The 21,434-nt window shown below is 42.0% G+C and overlaps 1 protein-coding gene across 1 annotated transcript; it reads right to left on the bottom strand.

Moving 5' to 3' along the window:
- Positions 1-626: 626 nt before the first annotated feature.
- Positions 627-21,170, bottom strand: tmem161b (transmembrane protein 161B). Its single transcript, XM_015972483.3, has 12 exons — positions 20,959-21,170; positions 9,825-9,928; positions 9,662-9,742; positions 9,401-9,498; positions 7,957-8,113; positions 6,932-7,083; positions 6,770-6,830; positions 6,298-6,438; positions 4,574-4,687; positions 3,669-3,843; positions 1,205-1,301; positions 627-1,108 (listed from the first exon to the last, which is right to left on the bottom strand). Exons 1-12 carry the CDS (start codon positions 20,959-20,961, stop codon positions 813-815), a joined length of 1,479 nt encoding a protein of 492 aa, XP_015827969.1. The 5' UTR covers positions 20,962-21,170; the 3' UTR covers positions 627-812.
- Positions 21,171-21,434: the final 264 nt, after the last annotated feature.

Below are 21,434 nucleotides of genomic sequence, written 5' to 3'. Positions count from 1 at the left end.
CACACACTCCCCTCCCAAAACCAGGCTTGCTGGTCCTTTACTAGCAGACTGTTTATGAAACACAAACTGTGATGTCATCAGTAAGAAGGGCTCATCACGTCTGGTAGGCATCGGTTTCCTCAATGTGTAACAAAAAATAAACAGCTGAGATGATGAGATTAAATAACCAATACCTAGATTTATTTTTAATTTTAAATGCAGCATCTCTAAAATGCATCACTGGTAGAAAACAAAAACAGGATTACCCCTAAATCTCAGGCCAGTGTCTGCACGTGTTCAGTCATTAGTTCCAGAAACAGAATCAGATTACCAAAGAGCTGAACAGAACTATAAAGACGCGGTTTCATTTTAAGTTAGAAAAGGTGAGAGATTATTGGTGGATTGGACTCGGAGCATGTAGTCCTTTGGGATTAATGACCCTAAACGAAGCTTCTGTCCTTGACTTCTAAGGGAACTGAGTGGAACTGCCACACCACATTTCAGCAAACACAATTAACTCTGATTTAACACTTCAGAGTATTTGAAGCCATGACACAGCTCTCTTCTCATTTAACCGGTTTACATTTTGAACCTCTGCTCGCTCAAATGAGAGAAATCACGTTTGTAGAAATAACAGAAGCTCACAGTCGTCTGTGGAGGAAGCCCTGAAAGGAAACAGAGAGCTCTGATGATATGATCAGTCATTCAGAGGTGGTCAGAAACAGGGAGGAGGAAGGGTGGAGCTCTGGAGCAGAAGCAAAGTTCCCCCACTTAGTTCTTGGTGACCACAGTAGCTCTGTGGGGGAGCGGATGCCCCTCTTGGGTTGCTGATGTTACGCTGCCATTAGATACTGATGATAGAAGAGGCCAAAGAGGGAGGTGGAGAAGAGACATCCCGCAATCCACCAAGTGAAGAAGGAGAAGAGGCCCCGGAACAATAGGGGGCTGAAAACTGTCCTCAGACCCCCGAGAGCCATTGAGATTTGGGCTACCGGCGCCCGGGCTCCTGTTTCTACCACTGAAGCTGGACTGGTGAGTCCTAATGGTTCTGCTTCCATCAAAGAATCAGACTTCATGTCGTGGGTGCACGGCAGGTCCTCTTGAGGATAGACCAACCAGAAGTGACCACCTGTTGTTAAAAAAAAATTAAGAAAAAGACAGAAATTACTTGATGTTATCAACAAATCCTCCAAACGGTAAACAGGCTACGTGAAAATGAACTCACCTAAAGTTTTCAGCAGCAAAGTTGTGTGAAGCAACATCACCAGTGGTGCCACATACTGTAGCGCAACTACACACGAGTAGTAAAACACATGTGCAACCTAAATAAAATGATCAGATGGTTGTCAGTGCGCACGCACACACACACACACATACATACACACACGAGTGCGGACGCACACTCACACACGCGCGCGCGCACGCACTCTCACATACACACACACGCGCGCGCACGCACACACACATACACACACACACACACACACGCACGCACGCACGCACACGCACGCACACACACACACACACACACACACACACACACACACACACACACACACACACACACACACACACACTCTTCATAAGGAAACTAAGTTTGTTTCTAGCTTTAATCACATTATCCCTGACCCCGGCTTTCCACCAGACGCGCAAGCACAACAAAACGTCCCTGAGCGGTAGTACAAATAGGTAATAGCCGATGTTAAAGACTGATTCGGAGAAAGAACCGGAAGTGGAGCCACCACCATTACTGCGGTGAGTTCCCAATCACACAGCTGTAGGCGCTGTGTGTGAAGCAGGTGTTTGAAAATAATCAGTAAGAAGTGGAAGTTGTTTATTTCGTGAACATGTCTAGGAAGGCTGGGAGGACGTGTGCAGTCATCAGCTGCTCCAAATACAGCAGAAAACTCCAGATTTGGAAAAGAATCTTATGCAAGATCCAGTGGTGTGTGCAGGACCTGCCAGTCAGACCCTGCCTGACAGCCTTCACTTTGTACTGGAATGCTGCGATGTGGCCGCAGCAGCTCTGTCTGCCTGCCACGCAGCCACACAACAACCTGGCAGAGTAAAATATGCCCGACCTATACTGAGCTCAAGTAATTTTGACCCTCTATCAGAGACCTGTAGTTGCTGATTGGTCATCATACGCCAGCCATTCCATAAAGTATTCTTGAATATCTGATTTTTGTGTCACACAGCCTGCCCAGTGTCCATGATTAAATGTCACGGTTAGCTTGTTAACCTCTGCACACGTAAGCCACATGCACAGTGTTTAACGGTACAGTCTGTTATCTCTCTATTAATATTTTCTGTTTATCACTAAAACAACTGATTAATTAATAAATTAATGTTAGTATTCATTCAATATACCTTCATCACTGGAGGCTACTGTCTAACAAAACCAATCCACGTATTAATGATGGTGTCACTAGAGGGTCAGTTTACAATGACAGAATAATGAATGAATCATTGACATGTGTCACTGCAGCAATAGTGGCGCTGCAAGATGGCTACCTACACAAATCACTCGCCAATTCGGTCGATGGTCGACAGCCGTGAAATGGCACGTTATAGATGCATCTCGGAAGTGTCGGGTCACGTTGTTTTGTGTGGTATTTTGCATGCTAAGCTTCCAAAGTGTGTCAAACTCAGCAGCTCAGATTGAGCCAAACAGGATATCATCTAGAAACTTTCAAAATAAGACACGCGCAGATTTACAGTTTTATTAAAGTTCATTAAAACTGACAGAGTAGCGCCCCCTTCAGGTTAAACCTCTGCACTACATCTGAATTAGAATCAGCCACCACTATTGGCTCAAAACTGATTTGTGCCGTCATCCAATATTTGTGAAGTGGCTGTGCTGCCCTGGACCGCAGCCGAGTCTCGGCCATGCCTCCAGCTGGCTCGGCACCGGTTGCCACAGCAACTCGTGAGCCAATACAAAATTATAAGACTCAAAGCCTCTCGCCTCCTCCACAAAAACTCTTTCTTCCTTTCCTTCCTCTGGTGAAGGAGGTGGAGAGAAATCCTCCAGACTAGAAAGCTTGCTGCAGTTTCTCTGTCCGAGTGGTGTGTGTGTGTGTTTGTTAACGGCTCATTTCTCTGATGGAAAATCACTGAGCTGCTGTGGAGTTAGAAGTGGGAAGCTGTCAGTCACTGTCAGTGCCACACTATCGGTCCGCCAGGCGACGCCCCCTTTCAGTGCGTTTTTCAAGCAGGAAGTTGGTGGAGTAAAACTTTAGTAGGGGGGTGAGTTGCTCTTTAACTAGTCAGAAAAAAGCCTCTGTAGCCGAGTTAAAAGTAACAGAAAATGAACCACAAACCTTTTTGGGTACACGCTGCCATCTTTCTCCTCGCTTGTTATCACGTGAACTGTTGAAATCACGTGTGGTCTTGCAATTTTCCAGGATTTTGTGACCTTGCGGGACCAGCTGCAGGGAACGCTTTTGCTGCCAATTTGTGTGTGAAACGCCGCTCCTGGTGGGAATGGATGCTTCGCTGAACTCACGGGTAAAACGTGTCTATTATGTTACATGCCACTCACGCATTCCAGTGGAAAGCCCAGGTTTAAAGACTAAATAAACATTTACGCTGGCGGCATAGAAATAATTATCTAAACCATTTAAAATCAATGTCTGCCTCATTTCAGAAACTCTTGTTTTAATGCAAAGAAACAAATTCATAGTCACCATCTTCTGCAGGTCAACAATACTGATGCGTCCTGCCTCCTTCTTCATCTGGTCCACACTTTTCTGAGCCAGGTTGAGGTAGGCCTGCAGCTGATGTCGCATCATGGCGAGCCGAAGCATACACATCAGTATAATAACCCACAACCTCAAAGTATCGTACGTCTGCTCAGTCATCCTGGGAATAATGGAAATGCAGGAATGAGAGGAGGAGAAATGAAAAAGGATGACAGTTTTTTTTTCTGGTCCATGGACCCAGCACGCCGCGCAAGTATCATCAGGATGGTAAGGAGAGACCCTGACACAGAAAAGAAAAGACGAAGGAGACGACGAGAACAGCCACAAACAGCTTAGAGGAAAAGGCAAGAGAGGGTGAAATTGAGGTATAAAAGGTGAAAGGAGGGTATTGTAACATGAAATTAAACCTAATCAGGTTTGACCTTAATGGTATAACAGTCAGTGTCAAAGGGGGGGGGAGTTAGATGTGTCACAAACTTGAAACAACAAGTCAAATATACCACCTTAAAATTAATAAGATACATTTAATTCTTTTAAATATGTCACCTCATCTATGAGCTGCTTATCCTGACGCTCCACAGTAAATGATTTCCTTCCAACTTGTTTTTCCATCACTTAACATCTAGTAATATCGATTCCAACACAGATATAAATCACTTTCGCCTTTTTCTAGAGAAATTGGGATTTTTTGTGTACTTTTATTACATTTGAACATGAAATACAAACAGGTGTAATGAATAAAGCTTCTAAAGCTACCGCGCTACAAACAAAAGAAAGAGATTAAAATTAACATGAACTTTACAAAAAGTGTTTGATCTTATCTATCAAGATTCATTAGGAGATTTCAAACAACAGTAAATACTTAAGCAGAGAATGGACATTTTACTCACAATGGAACGCTGTCCTTTCCCAGAGAAGGGTTCATTATATAGTCCTTGGTAATCGGTGTCACCCACAACAGGAGGATGATGAGGGGGGACAGGAAGTTGATATGAAGCAGAGTTCTACAAAGTAAGTAAAGAAAGAAGATAAAAGATAAATAAGCTAAAATTCCTCCTCAGAGTCATCATCATTCTTTATAATCCAGTTTAACAAAAAAAAAAAAAAGACCACCTCACTAAATTCATGTACTTTTTAAAATTTGCAGCCACCAAACTCATTTTATCAACGCAGCCGTCCCCATGACGGCTGAGAATACAACTTAGGTGCATCTTAGGAGGAGCATGGAGATAATCTCTGCTAGTGACTGGCCTCAGGGCATTTATGAGAGGAAATGGAAAAGGAAGCCATTTTGAAGAGTTTGCTATGCCAAAGTGGATTATGTGTATGCAATGTGCTCCCTGCTTGGCACCTCCCTATCTTGGCCAGAGACATGCCACCCAGTGAGTTCAGAAATAGAAATATGACCAAATTGAGGATTTCTATGTGTAGGTCTCCTCTCGTGCCTGACATACCCAGGAAAGTCTAAAGACAAGTAGAACTTTAGCACGCTTCCCTTCCTGACTGTCAGAGATGGTAGATTTTCATACCTGAACACTTTTCTGGTGGCCAGTTTTAGCAGATTATATTTTAAGGCCTAGAGAAAATCAAATGTGGATAACCTCGAAATCTTATGTCATCACCGCCATGATCATCATCATCATCAGGGTGACGGTAAATGGCCTGTATTTGTATTGTGCCTTCTTAGGGTTATACAACCACCCAAGGGTCATTCACCCATTCACACACTGGTGATGAGCTACGATGTAGCCACAGTAGCCCTGGGACGCACTTACAGAGGCGAGGCCTGCCGAACACCAGCACCACCGGTCCCTACAACCACCGCCAGCAGGCAAGGTAGGTTAGGTGTCTTGCCCAAGGACACAACAGCAGAATTCTTTGGAGGGAGCTGGGATCGAACCTGCAACCTTCTGATTACTGGACAACCCGCTCTACCTCCTGAGCTACTGCTGGGAATAATTTCCTCCACAATATAGCTTAAGTGTGGAAATACCCATTGAAATGTTGTTGAAAATGAAGTCAATGATGCCTGGTTGTGGAAAAATATTGGTAGTTTCATGAAATAAAACCATAAGAATCTGGTCTAAAATCCATTAGGTGCAGGTCTACGTCCGGGCGACGCCATATTAGACACAATGCTTCCTTCTACGGAAGCCCGTGAGGACAAAAACACATTTAGTGATTTGTAACAAGAGGTTTTGAAACTTCCATCATTCATAAACATTTTCTGTTTTACACAATTACCTCTTCACTCATTTCCAGTGATGAAAAGCAGTCTGATGTTCTTGTCCTTTTACTGGAGGTTGAACAATCCGACGAAGTACTTGTTCGAAAACTGCGCTCTCAGGGATTTTTGACCCTAATGGCCATCCATTCTTAAGATCTTACTCAAACACAAAAATACTGTTTACTTGCAATTATTTAGGTATGTACTGCCCCCCAGGGAAAATACACGCCGTCACTTTAAGTGGCATGAAAAAAGAAACGTTCAAGCCAACTTGTCTTCTTAATTTGTTGCAGCAGCTTTAGCAGCTAAGCTAAAGCTAAGAAAGACAATAACACTTATTTAAATGCGATAATGAACAGGAAGAGAATAATACGGCTAAATACTCACTGTGTAAATTTAGATGTGGTTAAATTAAGTGCGTCTAGGTGCATCTGGGCCAGTCTCAGGCCAGGGAAAGTTAGAAATGTTCCAATCAGAGAGCAGAGCAGCGCCAGAATTAGCTTGAATGTCAGTTTTGATATGGGGCCCCTGACAAAGAAAGAGAAAATACATTAGGACAAATTATTATTATTACACAATTAAAGTTTATTTATATAGCACTAGACTGGAGCCTAAATTGGAGTTTGGTCACAAACAAGAGTTGCTGAGGATGTTGGGAACCTAACCAGTTACCAACATTGTGTTTGATAGTTCAGCACCATGGACAGTTCATTTAAATTAAGACGAATGTAGAAAAAAAAGATCAAATAAGTAAGATCAAATAAAAACTATCAGGAACAGATTTTTACATTTATTTTCTTTGTAGCACTTAATCCCCTCAACTATAGCAACCATGCCAAGTATCAATAAACACACTTACTGTGACTCTAAGCCCTGGTAGTCCAGAAACTGTTGAGCGCTGTCAGAAAAGTTTGCGAAACCTAAAAGTACAACGTGCACAAGTGACTCAAGGCAACCGGGAGTAAAGAAGTAGCTGTTTCCAGATCAGTGTGATGGGGCTGAAGGATCATGAAACACAGACCTGTCTCCAGACCAAACTCTAGGTAGTTTTCAGTGACGATAAGGATGGCCATGGCTTTGACGAAAAAGAAGAAAGCAAAAGTAATGCAGAGTGACCGTGCGCCTCCCTCCTCCAGCCTGAAGTAGTAGGCAGTTAGAGAGTAAAGTGTCTTACTGAGGGAACAAAGTCAAGGAAATATCTTTGAGATGTGCGCTGACCTAATGGGTGAATCTGAGCGGAACTGTTTTCTTCTTCAAATCCAGCAAATTACTTTAGAAAACCAAAAGTCATAGCCACAGATGCCCATTTACCAGACAAAATCAACCATCAGAGGAAAGCTAGAGAAGAAATATGAGCTAATTTCCATGAGTTCCAACACTTAAAGAACCCCAGTGTTCCTTTGATATCACAAAAGGTGAATGGGGCAGTAGAGCTGATCTCCAGAGTAAGAGTATTCAGCATGTCATCAGCGCAGTAATGGGAAAACAGAAATCAAGCTTTCCATTAACACATATATTGAACTGACATAGCTTATCTTTATAGTCCCATTTTATCAGTTTCCCAGCCTGTCCTTCCCATCAAGCAAATCGGTCAGTTGGGGGAGTGAAAATTGGGCTCCAATCTGCCACACTGGCAGAAAATAACACCCCGTCTGACCACGGTGATCCAGGTCCAAGCATTAAAACTGGAAAGATTGATCCTCTGGGCAGTGGCAAGGACAATGTATATTATTTAATCATCATTCAGCATTACAAAATAACAGCTGGAAGATAAATGCAATGGTGAGATTGCCTCTTGCCATCACTGCTTCATGCACACAGACTGACATGATTTGAGCTCCGTTAGACAAAAACAAATTATCTCTCTGCATTTGAACCTCAGCATAAAAGTAACTGAAATGTATGAATACACAGAGGGTGCAGGAGAAATCTCCATAGGCACATGAAGTACCAATACACCATATGTTAGCAATTTAAAGGGCGGTTTATAATGGAAAATCGAACAAAAGAGAGAGAAAAAAAGGGCACTCAAGATGTAAAGGATACATAACAAAGGCGAGTACAAGCAGGCACCAGACCACACTGATGTTCATCTCTCCTGAGGGCTGAGCCACACTGTAGTAAAGCTCTGTTATCACATAGACTGCACTGGCTGCAACAGTAAAGTCCACCAGCCACTGGAACTCTGGGAAGTAGTAGAGCGCTGAGGGCAAAAGAACAGAACGCTCAGATATAAAGAATGCTAAAAGAAACAGTGTGTACAAAAACATTAAACCATTAGAGCAGGGGTGTAAAAATCAAACACACACTGGGCTGAAATGAAAATCTGGGACGAAGTCGCGGGCCGAACTTAATATTTTTTGAAAAAGTGAAGGCAAATTTGCACATTTTCTTTATATGCAATTTTGAACTTTTTAATTAGGAAACAAACTTATTTTTGCATTAACACTGAATGTGGAATAACCAAATTACACACGAGCAAGTCAATTTTAAATAAAACACATCAGTGGTATTCATTACTTGTGGTATATTCAGCATTTTTAAAATCTATTTAGGATTTATGTTTTCTTGTTGTTTATTCATTTTTCTTATTTTTATTTTCCTTTTTTTGTCCTGTAATAAGTGTCATCGCTGCTGTGACATCTAGCTTTTCACACTGAGGAACAATGAAGGGATTTTCTATTCTGTTCATCTATCTGCAGCCTTTCCACTTCCTGTTTTACTGTAGGTTAAATCTTTTCTCACGGGCCAACAACAAAATAAAAATATAATTTTATCTTAAATGAAAATGCAATATCTCACCTGTTAACTTTCATGTTTTGGAGCAGAAAAAGAGCATAAAACCAAATATTTAAAGCTCAGTTTGCTCCACTTATTTACTGTGATGCTCACCTGTTCCAGCCAGATACCTGCCTGAGCTGAGGAGGAGACTCCTGTTGTTTGTTCATCTTCATCATAATAATGACAACATTAGATGACAACAGGTGCTCACACAGGTTTGTGCTGAACATGGACAGCGTCTGAGCAGCTTGACCACTTTGTTGTGTGTCGGGGAGGAAAAATAAAAACTACAGCAGCCACAGAGTCATGCTGATTTGAGCGTGTCGCTGCTCGCTGGAGTTATGTCAGCTCTGTCTGGAAGTTAGTTGGAAAACTTTCTCTTTCAGTCGTGAACACATTACTGAGCGGTTAAAATCTTCTTTTCTGGGCTTCAACGTCGGCAAATAGCTGAGAAAACTCGGCGGTGAGTGAGAGGAGTGTTTAGTTTGTCCGAGACAGCGGAGCTGCAGAGACACCGGCAGCAGACGCTGGAAAAAACACAAAGCAGGGGGCGCTTCGGCTCCGCGCTAACGCCGCAAAGCATCATGGGAGTTGTAGTCTTTGCGGTAAAATGGGCCAGCGGGTCAGTTTTAATATATTTTTGATATACATAAAAATGGCCTTGTGTCTGACACATGTGCATTAGGGACTTTTTATTTAGGATAAATACCTAAAGTGTCAACTTCTGTGATGCACTTGGTCTCCAGCTGTAAGTCTATGTCCTTTGGAACCGTCAGCGGTTTATTGTCAGTGTGACCATTGTACTTTCTGGAAACAAAAACACAAAGAAACTGTTTCAAACTTCAAGCACACACACAGCAACACAGAGAACAAAAGGTGACTTGGTAACTTTGATTTCAAAGTGGATCCAAATACATCAACCTTTTTCTCTGTTTCTGAATTTTCCACCTAAAAAAGAAAAAAATCTTACCTGTCTTTCCTCTTCGGGCCTTTCTGTTTCCCAGCCAAGTTCCTCAACTCATCCTCCGTAGGAGGCTGATACCACCGCAGACTATCAACAAAGCAACAAAAATGTTAATTTAAACAAAAGTAATGACAGAAGAGCATAAGGAGGACACAAAATCAAGTGTTACCTGCCACTGCACAGTAGCCATCTTGAAAAGGAATAATGAGGTAAAATTTTCTGAATTACACTGGCCATTACCATGGTAACCACCAGCTGCACACCAATCACACCCTGTGGGGAAAATATGTGTTTAAATAACACATTCTTGAGGAAAATATGTGTTTAAATAACAATTATGCATGCTATTGCTAGCATGTTAGGGACACACATAGTTAACCAGTTAATTGCTGTTAATGTTTTAACCGGGTAAACTAGGTTTTCCCAGTTAACTGCTTCAAGTCCTTCTGCTGCACTGGGTGCAATAGGGAACCTAAGTCAAGCCCATCTACTTCCTTATTTATACATTTTTATACCGAGAAAGTGCTTACTTTCAAACGAGGGAAACAGATTTTAGGTTTTGTTTGAAAATAAGTCCAGGACTACAGATGCGCTTCACGAAAGTGACATCATCGAACCAGACACGGAGAAAACTGAGGGAAACGGGCTGTAAGTTCAGCAAACTTCCCACAGGAGGAAAGAACCACCATAAATCAGGGGCTTCATTTATCATACCATACAATACATACCATGTTTATTTATATAGCACATTTAAAAACTGCATGACAGCTGACCAAAGTGCTGTACAGTAAAAAGGACAAACCCCAAGATAAAAACAGATAAGTCAAATAGGAGGTAAGAGGTAAAATCTAAAAAATTGTAAAAGAAACATACAACAATAAAATACAGAGTCACAGTAAAACTTAAATCACTAAAAGCTAGATCACTGAATAAAAGCTAAATGATAGAAGAAGGCCTTCAGTACCGACTTAAATCGACCCAGTTCTGGGGCCTGTTGAACACTAAGGGGGAGAGTATTCCAGAGTTTAGGAGCAGTGAACGCAGAGGCCTGCTCTCCACGAGATATATACCTCATTTTCAGGACGCACAAAAGCAAATGATCTGCAGATCTCAGGTTTCTGGTTGGAGCATAAGAATTTATCAGTTCTGAAAGATAAGCCGGGGCTTGACCATTCAGAATGTTGTAGACAAAGGTCAAAACCTTAAATTGGATGCGGTATTTAACAGGCAGCCAGTGCAAGCGTGCAAGGTCAGGTGAAATGTGACAGCGTCTCGAGATGTTTGTCAGGAACCTAGCCGCCGCATTTTGTACTCTCTGTAGATGCTCGATTGTTGAGATGCTGACACCAACAAGAAGTGAGTTGGCATAGTCTAAACGTGTGGTTACAAAGGCGTGAACAACAGACTCCAGCTGAGGTCGTTTGACTATTGACTTTATGCGTGAGATGCAACGTAGTTGAAAAAAGCAGGACCGGACTGTAGAGTTAATCTGTGAACTCATTAACAGATCAGAATCAAGTTTCACTCCCAGACTGGATACACAGGATTTAAGATTTAAAAACGGTAGAGGGAAGTCACCAGGTGCATGCATTGGATTTATTGGATTAAAAAGAATGGCATCGGTCTTGTTTTCGTTAAGGCAAAGGAAGTTCTCCGACAGCCAGCCTTTAAGTGCAGTAATAAAGTCGACAAGGAGGCGTGTTGAGTCAGGTTTACTTAAAGCCAGATAAATCTGGCAATCGTCCGCGTAAAGGTGATAACTTACTCCAGGGTTTGTCAGAATCATCCCCAATGGCAATAAGTAAATCGAGAATAGGAGTGGCCCTAGAATCGAACCCTGAGGCACACCCCAGTGAAGTGAAGTAGATGGAGAGGAAAAGCTGTCAATGTGAACACTAAATTGTCTATCTGACAAATATGATCTGAACCAATGAAGTGGGATCCCTGTTACCCCCAACCTCCTCTCCAACCTCCTAAGTAGGATGTCATGGTCCACTGTGTCGAAGGCAGCAGAGAGATCCAGGAGTAACAGAAGGACATGGGAACCAGAATCAGTTGCCACCAGGAAATCATTTAATACACGAAGATATGCAGTTTCTGTGCTGTGATGAGGTCTAAAGCCAGACTGAAAGTGATCGAGGAGGCTATGATCTCATAAGTAACTGGAAAGTTGAGTGTGAACTAGTTTCTCAATAATCTTGGATAAAAACGAGAGTTTGGAAATCGGACGATAATTAGAAAAATCAGTATGATCCAGGCCAGTTTTTTTCAGTAAAGGGTGTACAACTGCATTCTTAAAGGTGGTTGGAAACACTCCAGTCGAAATGCTGTTGTTGACGATTTCCAAAATAAATGGCGCCAGCACAGGAAGAGTGCCAACTAGTAATTTTGGTGGGAGGGGGTCCTCTGGAGAAGCAGAGGGTTTCATGGACCTGACCAGCTCCTCCAGATCATGAAGAGACAACAGTGTAAAATTAGAAAATTGACTTAGACAGACTGGTTCCTCAATGGTGAGCTGACCCAATGGCAAGATGCTTGACCTAATATTCTGAATTTTAAGCTGAAAAGACTTCATAAACTCGGTACAAAGGGACGTCGTTGGCACTGAGGGTGTAGTTGCATCTTTTAAAGAGAGAACCTAATTAATGGTACTAAATAGTTTACGTTGATCATCAAGATGTGGTGTGATTATATTACTAAAGAAGTTATTCCTGGCGGTTCTCACCACTTTCTGATACAAAAATAGAGAATCTTTCAAAATTTGTAAGGAAATTTCTAAATTGTCCTTTTTCCATTTGCGTTCATGAGATCTACACTGGCGTTGAAGAGCTCGAGTGTTGTCATTAAGCCAGGGATCAGAAACAAACTTTTTTCTCTGGCTTTTAAGAGGAGCAGCAGAGCTAAGAGCAGCCGAGCACACAGTATTGAAGGTGGTCACCATATCATCTACTTCCATGCATTTAGACCTGTGTAAAATGGTTGAAAAGCCATCCGCCAGACCAGATGATAACAGAGTGAGAGTAGATGGCGAAATACACCTGATGTAATGACGTGCTTGATATCTTACAGTGGAAGGTGTCAAATCACAAATACTGAAAAAAATTGGAAAATGATGTGAAAAAAAAATGGGTTCACTGAAAGATCAGAAACTGAAATTCCAATAGATAAAACTAAGTCCAGGATGTGAGAGCGATCATGGGTAGACTCCTTAACCAGTTGCTGGGGCCAAAAGAGTCCAAAATGTCCATGAACTCCCTCACCAAAGGCCTTGCAGGACAACAAATGTGAATATTAAAATCGCCAAGGATAATCACTCTATCACATTTCGGAAGAAACTCTGCTAAGATGTCAGAAGATTCATTAAAAAAGTTAGAATTGTACTTTGGTGGGCGGCAACAAAGTAAGAACAGCACTGGGGAGCTAAAATCCAGCTCAAAAAGTGATAATTCAAAGCTACTAGGAGTCACAGAGGCCGAGAGTTGTTTCAGATGGAGGGTAGAATCAAACAAATTTAGTAGGCCCCCACCACGACCGGAAAGTCTAGGCACATTGAGCACTGAACAGTCCGAAGGACAAAGTTCAGAGAGAGCAGCCGACTCACAAGGCGCAACCCAGGACTCCGTCATGCAGAACAGGTTTAGCTTGTGATCGACAAAATAATCCTTTAAAATGGCTGTTTTATTTCCAATTGAACGTACATTCTGGAGAGCAACCCTAAGGAGTGGTGCGAGCTCCGAGCAGATTGATTGGAAGGACGGGGCAGCATAGTCCAGCATTGGGTAGCTCAGGTTAGCAGAGTTAACACTGTCACCACGCCACCGCCTCCGGACACGCCCCACGCGCCGGCCCACACAGACTGGAATCCACTCGCCGATGTCCCTGGAAGAGAAGGATGAGGGACTCCATGGATGATCCAAAAGCCGCAGCGGGTCCGATCTCCAAGGCTGGAATGCAGAAGTGGCCCTAAGACTTGCTTGGTGCCCCCCTCGCTTGCCCCATCTGCGATGTCTCCTTCGCAGCCACGCTGGAGACTGTGGGCGGAGGAGGAATGCCGGGAACGCAGCAAACAGAGGGATGAAAGTTTTCCCAAACCTACTGCCTCGGAGATCTACGGAACTCAATGCCTGACGAAGATCCAGAAGGGTGAGTCGATCATAGGTAATATTTGAACTAGAAACCACCAGCAGACAGCTTGGGAACAGAAAAAACAACAAAATAAGCAGGAAGAGTAGACGGCAGGCCAAAATCACAGGCGCCATCATGAAAGCTTGCTTACGCTCAAAACGGGGTCGGAAAACTGCATAAGCAACTTTCCACGGAAACTTTGGGATTTATGAAAGAAAACTTAGTGGAAAAATGTGTGCAACTTTAAGTTGACTAAGGGCCTTGCTTATGCACATTTTGGACATGGAGAGCACCTGCAGTGCTGCTGCTGGGAAGGATAACATTTTGAAATCCTGCAGCATCATCACTTGTATTGCTTCGTTTTCACCATCGACATATATACTGGACAGAGATGCGCCGAGCTGCGTGGAGGGGAGAACCACAAACCGGCCGGTAGAGCTGTAGCGAAGCCTCGATGACGTCGACGGCTCGACTGTTCCGGGTCTTCGGTATTTGGCGGAGATGTTAGTGAAGGTGGAGAAGAGGGCGAACTAGAGGAAAAACAGGCAGATTCCTCCTCTATTTACAAACTCCTGGGGATGCAACAAGTGGGCGCGGTGCGTCGACTTCCGGATCTGACGTCGACAAATTTTTAGAATCGAGCCGCCGACGTCGTCGAGGCTTCGCTACAGCCCTACAGATCTCCCTTTTATTACATTTAGAGTGTTGTGGGTTTTCGGTTTAGTGTAAAATATCACCTGAGTTTGGTTTAACCACCCAGTTTAGAGTTTGGACTTTTGGAGATCCTTATTTTGGTCCAGAACCCTGTAATCTTTGCCCAGTGGGACATCCCTACTTATTTGTACTTTGTTTTAATTCCCCACAGGCAGAATTAGTTTTATTATTCCCAACCTGTGGATGGAAAGATTTATGATTTTTGTTGTTGTAAATAAACCTGATCATCATTTTAACTTTTAAATCCCGTTATTGTCCCTTCCTTTTTGCACACGAGCCAAACTCCCCAGGAAGAGTCGTAACACCACTCGCCTCACGCTCATAAGTGACCAAAACAAAGCAGCATGGAGACACTCCGTCTCCAACCACCTCTCAGGCAGCAGCCTGCACTCCCAAGTTCTACACGTCACCAGAACATAACCAACCGCAACACAATAAAAGCAGTGTTATACAAAATGGAAGGCCTGTAGTGTTTATTCTCTTACAGTAAAAATTAATCAATTTTTTTGAGGAATTTATTTGAGATTTTCTGGTTTTTGTTAATTGTGCAATAGAAAAATAATCATTAGATTAATTTTCTAAATAGTTATTAGAATAGTCGACAATTCGATAAAATAATCATCAGAATAATCGTTTTAAAAATAATCGTTTACCCCCAGCCCTAGTGCAAATGTTGGTGTACTTCAGGTGTGTGTGTGTGTGTTGGTTTCTGGTTAACCGGCTATTAATCGTTAAGGGGTGTCAATAGCCGGTTAAAGAAATTTTTGTCAACATGCATCCCTATTACAAGTATGTTAAATGTTTATCACATCCCTACTGCAAATTGGTATTTTTTATAAAAACTGTTATCTCTCTTATTTAACGAACAAAAACAGCAAACAAAAAGATGAAAATAAGTAAAAACAAAATATTCCCTAAATAGTTGATAAGCAGTTTTTTAAGTCCCTAAATAAATAATTTATGTTCCTACAACAAAGGTAGTTGTAAAAATACCATTATTCTTTAAATACGAAGGACAAGGGGTCTCAGTAAAGTCCCACAAGAAAAATTAAGCAACATCTTTTTTGAACCACAGGTCAGACATGGTTTCGCTGAACATCGAACAACCTAAAGAGCTCCGTCTGCAGCCAGGCCACTTGGATCAATATTGACTGAGGCTTAAGAGGCCAAAATCATTCCCATCAAGCTGTGCTTTTATCCTCTCACCATGGGCTCAAAACTGTTGGCTTCTTTTTGGCAATCACATCTTTTCATAAAAAAGGACAAATTAAGCTGTGAGGAAATGACTAACAGACATAATATTTTAATGGGATGGTTTAAAGTCCTTTTAGACCTGTTCAGTAGACCTAGATCTTGTAAGGGTCAGAGGATCCCTAGTGTCGACCTGCGAGGGGTAAGCTCCAGAAAAATGGAGTCAATACATCTACTGAAGTCACACAGGGAGACCGTGTTACTTATTTGCCAATCATAATCACTTAAATGGAATGTGTGGTTGAACCCAACCTCTCTGACTACAGACATTTCTCCACCAGAGTAATGGTCATGCTATATAGGTCAGAAGTACACTGTCTCACTTTGGTGGATGCTGACCATGCTCTACGGGGAACCCAGAAGGATGTCAGGACTTGGGGAAATTGACCCAGCATGTTCTCTCTTATCTTGCCCAGTCTGCTTGACCCCCTCCATATAGAAACCAAATGGAATTAGCAGGGGGTGGGGAGTGGGCGCTGCAGTGATAACCACCAACCCTTAGTGTTAACACACCTCAACTTTGAAGCTGTGAAACATCCTGATCAATCGTTTATTCATCCTAATTATTCTTGAGTTTATTCATCCTTAATAAGTTTTAAAGTGAGCACTAAAAGCCTGTAACTGCAATTTGATAAAAATATTAACTTTATTTCGACACGGGTCACTCTTTACAAATAAAATAATTCAAATACAGATTAAGTCCTGTTACTGTCCGCCCTCATCCTTTGCAACCAGGAAGAAGTAGCTACATTTCCTCAAGGAATAGTTGAATAGCCTGAAATCATCTGCGTGTAAAAGTCAAAGCTAAAGAACAGCGCCACCTATTGGCTAAAACACAATCCAAAGGAGAAGGCGCATTTGTGAGGAAGAGGTTAACGTTAGTGGCCTTGAATACAAGATAATGGTTTATGTTAATTTATTTGGCAGATGCTTTTATCCAAAGCGACGTACAATTTTTAACTTGTAGGGCATGTTGTGATCTGTAGAGGAAACCGGAGTACCCGGAGGAAACCCACGCATGCATGGGGAGGGCATGCAACTCCACGCAGAAAGGCCACAGCCGAGTTTCGAACCTGCAACCTTCTTGCTGCGAGGCAACAGTGATAACAACTGCGCCACCATGCAGCCCGTGTGACCAAATGATTGCTGAAGTGTGAAAGCTGTTTATCGCTGCTTTTAGATCCAAATGTTTCGATGCATTATTTATGTATTTTTACCACAAGACCTACAGTTGGGAACGCACCAGCGGGTTGTCTGGTGTTTGGAATCAAACAAATTTAAGTTAAATTGCTAAGCGGCAGATTCAGCGCTCAAAAAATCCATCCAACCATTTTCAGCCACTTATCCAGAGTCGGGTCATGGGGGCATCAGTCTAAGCAGAGAGGCCCAGACTTCTCTCTACCCGGCCACTTGGGCCAGCTCCTCCTGGGGAATCCCAAGACGTTTCTTGGCCAGCCGAGACACATAGTTCCTCCAGCGTGTCTTGAGCCTTCCCTTGGGTCTCATTTAGGGCTGGGCGATATGGCAAAAATAGAATATCACGATTTTTCCCAATATTTTATCACAATTTCGATTTTATCACGATTTTTTATCCATGAATAGCATAACTTCAATTGCGTATTAAAGAAGAGAAACATTGAATAAATAAACATTTATTCATATAAGGGATAATCAACACAGTGCTAACACACTTATATTTGAAACTCACACCAGAGATGATAAAAGCCCTGAGAGAAACAATTACAAAAATCAGTTTTTCTCATTTTTCAAGTAACTTAACATAAATTAAAATTGTAAACATATTTAAAGTGCAAACATGTCAATTGCAAACGTATTGTGCAAACATTAACTTGTTCAAAATACTATGTAGCTCCCAGTTGCTCATGTAGTGGATAGTTAAGCTCAAATACGGCTCTGATGTGCGGCAGGACCAGAGATCGCTTGTGGTAGCAAATAACTGCGCATTCTGAATATTTTCTGCAACGCTCACTTTGCATTCAGCGTACATGCGTGGAATGGCTGTGTTCGAAAAATACTTGTGGCTGGAAAACTCGTAGCGCAGATCCAATGTTTTTATCATTTTCTTAAATCCCACTCCTACTGTTCGCACAGGACACAAATCTTTAACCAAGTGGTACGTCACTGCATCGGTCACGCTGTTCCATCGTCTGCTGTCTCTGTAGTAGGGAGTGAATTTTGTGTTTCTGTTAGAGTTTGCTGCCTGGAAGAAGCACTAGCCGCTGTAGCCGCAGGCTTTTTAGCTTTAGCTGTCAGCTGTCTCTCATTGTATTGTTTGGGATGCCTTCTTTTCAAGTGATTAAACAAGTTTGTGGTGTTGCCATCACTTGCCTTGACGCTCTCCTTGCAAATGGCGTTTCGCTGCTCTTTGTCATCTGGTGAAAAACCAAACCAGTTCCATATAATGGACGAGGCGTTCCTCTTCGGAACAAAAACCTCGTTGTCACTCTCAGCCGCGACCGAAGCCATGTTTGTTCACACACAGGTGAAAACAAGCGGGGCACTAATATATTACCATGACTCACTCTGATTGGTTAAGGGTCAAACAAAGGCGTGCCATTCGCCGGAGGTAAGTTCCCTTTTCATTCAGAGACAGAATTTCAACAGCAGAGCTGTGAATCGTGATAAAAAGGTCTCTCAAAAATGACAGACCGTCAGATAAGTAGATCGTAAAACGGTCTAAAATCGTCATATCGCCCAGCCCTAGTCTCATTCTAGTTGGACGTGCCCGAAAAACCTCACCCGAGCCACCTCAACTAGAGTGTCCAGATGTGAAGGAGCAGCGGATCTACTACGAGCCCCTCCTAGATGGCCACGCTTCTCACCCTACCTCTGAGGGAGATCCCTGACATCCTGCGGAGAAAACTCATTTCGACCGCTTGTGTCCGCATTCTCATTTATTCGGTCACTACCAAAAGCTTATGACTAGGGCTGGGACGACGCGGCGACGTAATCGATTACCAGGGTTTCCCCCAGCGCTTTATAAGCCTGGCGGCCTGCCAGGCTTTGCTTGGCCACCTGCCAGGCTAAGCGTCATGTTCCGCCCCCCTTCCCCGACCATGTCCGCTGACACGAACGGCACAACAAAACTAGAGCCCTCCATCAGCTAATACTGGTGAGAAACAGCAGCGGAACGTGTGCAACCCCCCACCCCACCCCCGCTCTCCCGGAGGAGCGCTGCGGGACGATTTATATGAATAGTTTGCAGAACATTTAATTTTTTTGTTAAATTTTATCATGAGATTGTACTACTATTACAACAACTTTATTTTAGAATTTTTTTCATTAAAATGTGTTCAAATGAAGAAATTTGCATTTATTTCATTGAGATACATAAATTAGTAATAATCAAACTGCTATACAAGTCAAATAATGGGAAAATAATCAATCGTTGAATCTAATCAAAATCTAATTAAATTGACAAATTAATCACTTGATTAATCAATGCATCAAAAAATAATCGCTAGATTAATCGATTAAACAAATAATTGATTTGCCCAGCCCTACTCATGACCATAGGTGAGGTCTGGAACGTAGATTGACCGGTAAATCAAGAACTTCACCGTGACAGACCAGTATAATGCCAACATCACAGTACCAATCCATCAATCTCTCACGCATGAACAAGACCCCCAAGAAACTTAAACTCCTCCACTTGGGGCAGGATCTCATCCCTGACCTGGAGAAGGTATTCTACCCTTTTCCAACTCAAGACCATGGTCTCAGATTTGGAGAAGCTGATTCTCATCCCAGAAGCTTCACATTTGGCTGCAAACTGCTCCAGCGAAACTTAAAGGGATGGCTATGTTTAAAAAAAAATTCAACAATAATAAATATATTTTTGTAAGACAGTGTTTCTCTTGCATTGACTCAGCCACAGCTACAAATACCCCCTCACCCCACCCCCGCTCTTACGGATGAAGCACGGAAGCGAAGCGTAAAAATGTAAAAGTAGTAAATTTTACACTACCGTAGATAACGCAACAGTTTGCACATTATTCAAGTTAAGAGGAAGTCATTATTATGAAAATAAAATCAAAGTCTACATGATGGATGTCCACTTTTAAGTGTCCTATTTCTGCAACAATAATAGCACAAGCATGACTTTTGTTGTTGGCAAATGACTGAGTTCTTAAAGCAACTGATCTAGGTAAAATTTAGGTTACAAACTGTTATAATAAAAACAAGAATAAAGGTCAAAACAAAAAAATAAATGAATAAAAAACTAGTCCCTTCTGGTTACAGAGCTCTCTACATCATTGATCTGAAGCCTAAACATGCCCTGAAGCAATAGCATATTGTTTGGATTCAAAACTAACCTTTGTACAAAACATATCAACATTGACAGGGGTAAAGCTTCTTGAGGGAAAAAAAAAACAAAACCACAGAATAAAAACTGAAAAACCAACACCATTTGTTTCACTGGTCATCAATTTAACTTGCTGGTGAAAGTTATAATCAGGGTGACATTCACAGGTAGACAGACTTGAGCAGGTGAGGTCAGACCTGTGCTATAGAGCCCAGGTGCACCCACAGGAAGCAGGCAATGGTTGAAATAATCACTGATGACCCAAATAAAATAAAAAAAGAAGAAACTGACCTTTTAGTTAACTAAAAATAAATACTCATTTGTTGCAACTCTGGCTGATATTATAAAACAATGTGGAACAAATCAACAGTGGTCCAACATTAAACATAAGCTTAATATTCATAGAATATCTACAGGAACTTGTTGATGGGTGACATATCTTAAATATATGGACACGATGTGTGTAAAAAGCAGCAGAAAGAAACGGGTCTTTGCAATGCTCTTATCACTTCTCCCTATATAATAGATCTCAGATCTGCTTAGAAGAACTTCTAAATCAATGGGGTCTTTCTGTAAAGCTTGTGTTGCTAATTTATCCAAGGACTGCTGAGTTGTTTTCCCAGAGCTCCTGGATAACATTATATATTGGGTTTCTGTGCATTTATCCAGCAATCCCTCTATTTGCCCCACTCTTACGTCTCATCCTTGTCAATCACCTGCTACACTTCAATCACCACATGCTACATGCTATTCGCCAAAGCCATCGTACATCCGTTTTTATTAATTACAACAGGCTTAAATTAACATAGATTATCAAATTTCAATCGTAAATCTGACAGTTTGTTGTGCTAAAAGGAACAACACAGGCACTCTCTTTATCACTCACCATGTTGATGCAGTGCTGCTAAACCGGATTCTACCCCAGCAACACACAACACCCCTACGCGGAAACAGAGCGACGAGGACCACCCACGCCCTTCGTGGGATTGTTGTGCACAAAACGAACGTGTTCCTTGCAAAAGCTGTCCCTGTATATGTATAAAGAGGGGCTACATCGTCAGAAAATTGAATGGATTCAACCTCCGCTTCCAAGTATTTTCAACTGCAGTAGAGGTCACACTGAAACTCGGGGTAAAAGGGTGTTCGTAGATAAGCCTGTATAAAAAAAGGCCCAAAAAAACTCTCAGTTGAAAACTCGTTTAAATACAAAAACAAAAATGTATTACTATTAACTATTAATATAGTTGATTGATTATTTGATTCAAATCTTTATTAAAATAAATACAAGTTATATTTTTTTATACAGGATTATACAAAGCGACTATAAGTTTTCATATGGGACCGCCCTAAACGGAAACGAGT

This window comes from Nothobranchius furzeri, chromosome 17 (genome assembly GCF_043380555.1).
Source record: "Nothobranchius furzeri strain GRZ-AD chromosome 17, NfurGRZ-RIMD1, whole genome shotgun sequence".
Lineage (NCBI taxonomy): Eukaryota > Metazoa > Chordata > Actinopteri > Cyprinodontiformes > Nothobranchiidae > Nothobranchius > Nothobranchius furzeri.
The sequence above is the reverse complement of the archived record's forward strand: the minus strand, read 5'-3'. Positions and strand labels throughout refer to the sequence as shown.